The sequence below is a fragment of the Tupaia chinensis genome, unplaced genomic scaffold, assembly GCF_000334495.1.
Source record: "Tupaia chinensis unplaced genomic scaffold, TupChi_1.0 Scaffold143646_1, whole genome shotgun sequence".
NCBI classification, from domain to species: Eukaryota; Metazoa; Chordata; class Mammalia; order Scandentia; family Tupaiidae; genus Tupaia; species Tupaia belangeri.
In genome coordinates, this window is record NW_006203494.1 from 411598 (window position 1) to 417955 (window position 6358).

Genomic DNA, 6358 nt, shown 5'->3' on the forward strand with positions numbered 1-6358 from the left:
GAAAGGGCAGAGGGTCAGACATAGGGGTAAAAAAAATACTAGAAATGGAAAATTATTGACAGTAACGTGCATGATTAAGCCACTGTGCAGTGCATTCTGGATGGGGCCACATTCTGTGTGCTGTGGCGGTGCTTAGGGAATGAACGTAAATTAAGTTGAAAAAAAGAAAAGAAAAGTTCCAGAAAAAAAGATAAACTAAAACTGTTTTTCTTGAAATTAAAAATAAATGCATATTTGATGACTGCAGTAAGCTATGTACCCCCAGCTAGGTGCTACTTTCTAGGACGTTCATTCTACTCACAGGTTTGTGCCTAAAGTCGGACTTGTGTTCATGGAAATGTACATATCAGCTGCGCTTGCTACTGCAAATATTTAGATTAATTCAGATCTTTAGTGACTCAATAAAATGTGGGGGGAGAACAGTATAGAGCAACCAGGGGATACCAGAGACAGTGTGGGAGGAGGGTGGGAGACGGCAGAGGGTGAGAGAGAGGGAATCAAGGATGGGAAAAAGCAAAACATACAGGAAACGAGAAATGGAAAACTATTTGTTGACCAAAACACGTATGTTGATGCGCTTGATTGAGCCAATATACAGTGTACTCTGGATGGGAAATCTCATTTTGTATGCTGTAATGATGTACAGTGAATGAATGCAAATAAACACATTTTTAAAAAGAACAATAAGAAACAGTAAAAAAAGAAAAAGAAAAATGCCCAGAATTTGATGATGAAATTACAGCAGTTTGCTTTTTCCTTTCCTTTTCTTTCTTTCTTTTTTCTTTCCTTTTTTCTGTTTTTCTTTTTTTTTTTTAAGTTTTTGTTTTTTTGTGCACTTGTAGGAGAGAGGGAAAGCGAGAAGTCCCCCCCCAGGGCGATGGCCGCGTCACAGTCCCTCCTCCTCTCTCCTCCTGGGATTCTGAGCACACATGCACATGCGCCTGGTGCTTCTCAAGCCGTCATGTCCGGACTCGAACCACGGCTGGGCCTGTGGGAGTCATTGCCTTAACCTCCACACCACCTGCTGGCCCTACAGAGACTTGCTTTTAAATGGTTTCACAACAATAAGGAGAGAAAGGCAAGGAGGGATGAATGTCGGTGACACCGAGTGTGAGGGGAGGGTCCCCACAGTGGAGTGCGGCCTCGGGTCCTGACCCTGGAAACTGTGACTGTCACTTTACAGGAAGGGACTCGCTCACACCCATTAGATCCGTGATCTTGCGATGAGGAGGTCGTCCCAGGTTGTCTGAGTGGGCCCGAATGCAGTCACAAGTGTCCCTGCTACAGGGACCCTGAGGAAGGTTCGCCTCCGACAGGATTGAAGACCAGGCAGCCACAGAGGCAGGGAGGGAGGCAGGCCAGGCCCGGCAGCCATCAGGTGACAGCAGACAGGGAGCGCACCCTGCCCTGGCGGTGGCCCATGCCCGGCACGGCGGGCCCAGGGGTTCCAGAGCCGTCACAGAGCAGGCGTGTGTCGTTAGGGCACCGCCGTGAGCTGCTCCGGCAGCATGTGTCCGCAGTGGGGACTGTCCTCGGAGTCACAGCGCTGCCGGGAACACGAGCGGAGCCGGCGCTCGGCCCTGTGGAGGCCGGGCAGGCCGGGCACTCAGCGGGCTGCACAGGCGGGGCGGAGGGCAGCGAGGTGCCTCCCACACCTTGGTGGCAGGAGCCGAGCCCAACGTGGCCGTGGGCAGCCTGTGCCCTCCACCCTGCACTGCCGCGCAGAGCCGTGGGCTGGGCGGAGACTGGACGAGCAGACCCCTCGGGCGGTGTGCAGGCCTCGGCCCCAGCTCGCCTCCACAGACCAGGAGGTGCGGGGGCTGGAGACCAGCCTACCTCCCGACATCGGCCGAAAACACTCTGGGGAGACAAAGCGCGGGAAAAGGCCGGATTGGCCCAGGTTTGTTTTGGTTTTTAGAAGAGATTTTTGCTATTAGGGCACATGCACTCGCCAGAGACAGAGAGACAGCGAGAAGTCAGCCCTGGGGGGACGGCCACGCCACAGTCCCTTCTCCATTCTCCTGGGATTTGGGGCACGCACCCAGCGTGAGTCTCAAGCCCCAGGTCTGGGACTCAAACGCAGCCAGCCACGTGGGAGTCCAGTGCCTAACCACCATCCCACCTGGTGGCCCCGACTTGCCCAGGTTTGAAACTGACATCGGATGCCACCTTCTCACCAAACGCAGGCGAGGAGCGAGGTCAAACCTAGTCCTCTCACGGGGGACGCGAGCTGCCACCACGCTGCTGTGGCTGCAGTCCACGGCTCAGCGTGGCTCTGAGGGCCGGCTCACTGGGACCAGGCAGCCGTGGACACTGCAGGTCGAAGCAGAGGAGGGATCACCGTGGCTGCCGGACTGGGACTCATACACCAGCATGGCTATGGGGCGGTGAGGGCCCGGACATGGCTGTAAGCCTTATGTGGGCATCGCTGCGGCCTGCCCTGAGTACCATGGCCCCTGTGCCCACTTCTGCAGGAGCCGCCTCTAGCCGACCGCAGTGACCAGCTCGGACCGAGGCCAGGGTGGACGGGGAGAGCATGGGAGTGGAGGCACACACCGGGCTGCCCTGGGCCTGGAGGCTGACCCCACTGCAGGAAACCTCGGGGGGGGTGGGAAGACCGGGCCTTCATCCACCTCCACTGACCAGCAGGCTCCCCGCAAGATGATGGCCGAGGCAGGGGTCGGCACAGGACCGGGTGCAAACGCTGGGACAGTCACTCCCGCTTTTTTTAGAATTGAAGAAATTCAGACAATTCTATATCCATATGTGACTGAGTCTGGCAAAATGTAGAGATCACCGAGACACATTTTAATCGAGTACGAGTTTTATAAAACCATACACATCTTCCAAGGGGTCACAAATCAGATCTCACTACCAGTACTTAGAGCGATCCGCGGAAGTCACACATCGACGCCGGTCAGTCGCGGTGTCTAGTGCTGACCAAGTTCAATCTCTGCCGCAAGCAGGGTAACAGGGGTGTTTCTGGGACTCGAACCATCTCGTCCCAGGAAAGGCTTGCCCTACGACCTGCTGTCTCTTCTTTGTCCTTGCCTCCTTTCCTCCTTTGCCCAAGGCAGCAGCTTGTCATAGACCCCCCACGATGTGGCCAGTGATGGCTCCTGACAGTGCCGCCCACGCCGTCGGTGGGCACGCCGGCCACGCCATCTGCACCTGCGTCACCTGTCCTGGGCCTCCAGCAGCCCCCGCAGCCTTGGAGCAGATGAGAGCGTGGCGCTGCACCAGCAAGGCTGTCTGCTCTCTCCATCCCTGGAATGCAGAAGGGCTTGCAGCCCAGGGCCCGTGCGGCCTTCAGTCAGCCTGTGAGCGTCCCGTTACCAGCATGAACCCACTGTCCTGCTCGAAGCGAATGGAGCCCTGCACCGGGCCGTCACCTTCAGCACCCACGCAGCCTTTGACGCCATGGCCCGGGATGGGTAGCTCTCCAGCCCGGACTCTGGGGCAAGCCCGACGAGAACAGCCCGGTTTGGTGCAGGAGACAGCAGCGCAAACCTCTCTGTTTGTTTAGAAAGATTTTAACTATAGGGTGTGTGCATTTGCCAGAGAGACAGAGACAGAGAGGAAGTGAGAAATCACCCTCCATCCCTTCTCTTCCACTCTCCTCTTGGGATTTTGGGCACGCGTACATACAGTTGGCATGAGTTTCAAGCCACCCGGTCTAGGACTTGAACCATGGTTGACTATGCGGTAGTCCATCAATGTAACCATTATGCCATGTGCTGGTCCCAACGCTCTCTCTTTTTCAAAAAAAATTTACAAGACCAGCAGAGGATGTAATGGTTATGTCGCTGGTCTCCCATGTAGGCAATCACAGTTCAAGTCCCAAACCTGGCAGCTTAAAACTCATGCCGGGGAACCAGCAGTTAGCGTAATGGCTATGTCGCTGGACTCCCACGTAGTCGACTGCGGTTCGCGTCCCGGACCTGGTGGCTTAAAACCCACACCGGGTGCATGTGCGTGAATGGCGAGAATGGAAGAGAAGGGATTGCGGCATGGCCATCCACTCGAGGGGGTGGTGGTGGTGATTTCTCGCTTTCTGTCTCTCTGTCTCTGTCTGTCTGGCGAGTGCACGTGCCCTATAGCAAAAACCTCTCCAAAAAAAAAACTCATGCCAGGCGCGTGTGCGTGTGTGCCCAAGATCCCGAAGGGAGGAGGAGGGATTGCGGCGTGGCCATGCCCCTGTGGGGTGATTTCTCACTTTGTCTATCTCTCTTGGTCTCTCTGGCAAGCACATGCGCCCTATAGCAAAAATCTCTCTCTCAAAAATTGCTTTTGCTGTAGGGCACGTGCACTTGCCGGAGAGAGAGAAAAGTGAGAATGCACCCCCAGAGGGTATGGCCATGCCCCGGCTCCTGCTCCTCCACTGTCCTCTCAGGGTTGGAGCACACACACACGTGCCCAGCTGACCTCCAAGCCGCCAGTCCGGGACTGGCACTGCAGCCAGCCACGTGGGCAGCTGCCCAGCCACCAGCCTCCGTGCCCATCGTTAGCTGGCCTGCAGGCAGCGGGCTGCCGTCGTGCACTGTCTTTGAAGGAACGTAAGGCTTACGTGCACTGCCTACAAATGAACTAGCCCTTTTGGGGGGACGACTTCTGGGGCCAGCTAGGTGTGCTGGCTAGGGCACCAGATCCTACACAGCTGACTGCGAGGTTCCAGTCCCAGGCCCGGCAGCTTGAAACACACACCAGGTGCCTGTGCGTGCGTGCCCCAGGTCCCGCAAGGAGAGTGGAGGAGAAAGGGTTGCAGCGTGGCCACCCTCCCTGGGGGGGAGATCTCTCATTTTCCCTCTCTGCAAGGACATGCACCCTATAGCAAATTAAAAGGAAAAAGAAATATTTTTCTTTCATTTTTAAAGAATGTATTATTATTATTATTATTAATTTTCTATAGGGCGTGTGTGCTCGCCAGAGAGAGAGTGGGAAAGCAAGCCACCAGGTCTGGACCTGGAGTGCAGTCAGCCATGTGGCAGTCCAGTGCCTCAGCCACCACGCCACCTGCCAGCCCCAAAGAGAAAAATTATTATTATTTTTTAATAAAACATGTTTTATAATCATCTTACACAGTCTACATTTGAATTTGTATTTTATTTGGGTTCAGACATAACATAGCATAATAAAATCAAAGCGCTGTCCTCCGAAACAAAGCAGGTCACCGTCCAGTAAACACATCTGATTATTTTGCATAAAAGGATTTTAAGTTCACAACTACACTTCATAAAAGGTTTAGCATGAGTAAGTACATCGCTACACTTCTACGCAGAAACACACACTCTGCCACTGTACAAGACTACTCTAATTAAGGGATTCACGAGGTCTCACTCAGTGTATGTATCTATGAATAAATATACACACAGCATTCAGTCGGCTTGCGTCAAAAAGGTCATTTCTGACCCCAAAACTTAATTGAAATACCTGATCCTTCTGGTCATGCTCCACCTTTGAAAAAAGGCAGTCTGCTCAGATTGAACAAATTCCTTGTGACGTTACTGCTTGGCTCCCCGCGGTGGGGATGGTATATAAAGAAAGCCTTCTGGCAGGAAGGGCATTTGAAAGTCCCTGGTAGGGACCAGCAGGTAGCATTAGGGCTATGTCACTGGACTCCCACGTAGTCGACCACGGTTCCCGTCCCGGACGCGGTGGCTTAAAAATCTCATGCCAGTCGCGTGTGCGTGCGTGCCCAAGATCCTGAGAGGAGAACGAAGGAGAAGGGATTGCGGCGTGGCCATCCCCCCCCGGGAGGTGATTTCTTGCTTTCTGTCTCTCTGTCTCTGTCTGGCGAGCGCATGCGCCCTATAGCAAAAACCTCTAAAAAAAAAAAATCCCTGGTGAAGGACGACTCTCACAGGCCGGGCCAGAGAACCCCAGAAGTGCTCGTCAGCCCTCCTAGTTTGTGTTTGTTTCTTTTTTAAAAGTTCCATTCACCTTGTGGTCGTCCTCCTTGCTACAGGGTTGAAAAGCAAGTTCTGCGCCTTAAAAGCCCCCGTGGATTTGTTTGGTTTTTAATCGGAAGGCATTGGGCCAGCAGGTGGCATGGTGGTTTAAGGCGCTGGCCAGACAGCAGGTGGCCAACCACGTTTTTGAGTCCCAAAGCCGAAGGCTTGAAAATCACTCCAGGCACGGGTACGCGTATGCCCAGACTCCAGAAGGAGGATGAAGGAGAAGGGATCCTGGCATGGCTGCCACCCCCGGGGGGCGATTTCTCGCTTTCCCTCTCACTCTCTGGTGAGCACATACGCCCTACGGCAAAAACCTAGAATGAAATAAAGAATACGCGCAGAGGTAGTGACGTCCCACACACTGAGTGTGAAGCCACGGCAGGCATCTGCTCCTGGGGCCACCA

General features: G+C 54.1%; 1 protein-coding gene across 1 annotated transcript in view; it reads right to left on the minus strand.

Annotated features, from left to right (window-relative positions):
• The window catches only part of LOC114005330 (translation initiation factor IF-2-like), an 18527-nt gene that overhangs the window by 9575 nt on the left and 2594 nt on the right, over positions 1-6358 (minus strand). The window contains exons 2-6 of the mRNA XM_027766721.1: positions 3337-3454; positions 3172-3267; positions 1709-1860; positions 1487-1580; positions 1200-1292 (exon numbers count right to left, since the gene is read on the minus strand). Coding sequence (XP_027622522.1) covers positions 1200-1292; positions 1487-1580; positions 1709-1860; positions 3172-3267; positions 3337-3454 — 553 coding nt within the window. The remainder of the gene's footprint in view (positions 1-1199; positions 1293-1486; positions 1581-1708; positions 1861-3171; positions 3268-3336; positions 3455-6358) is intronic.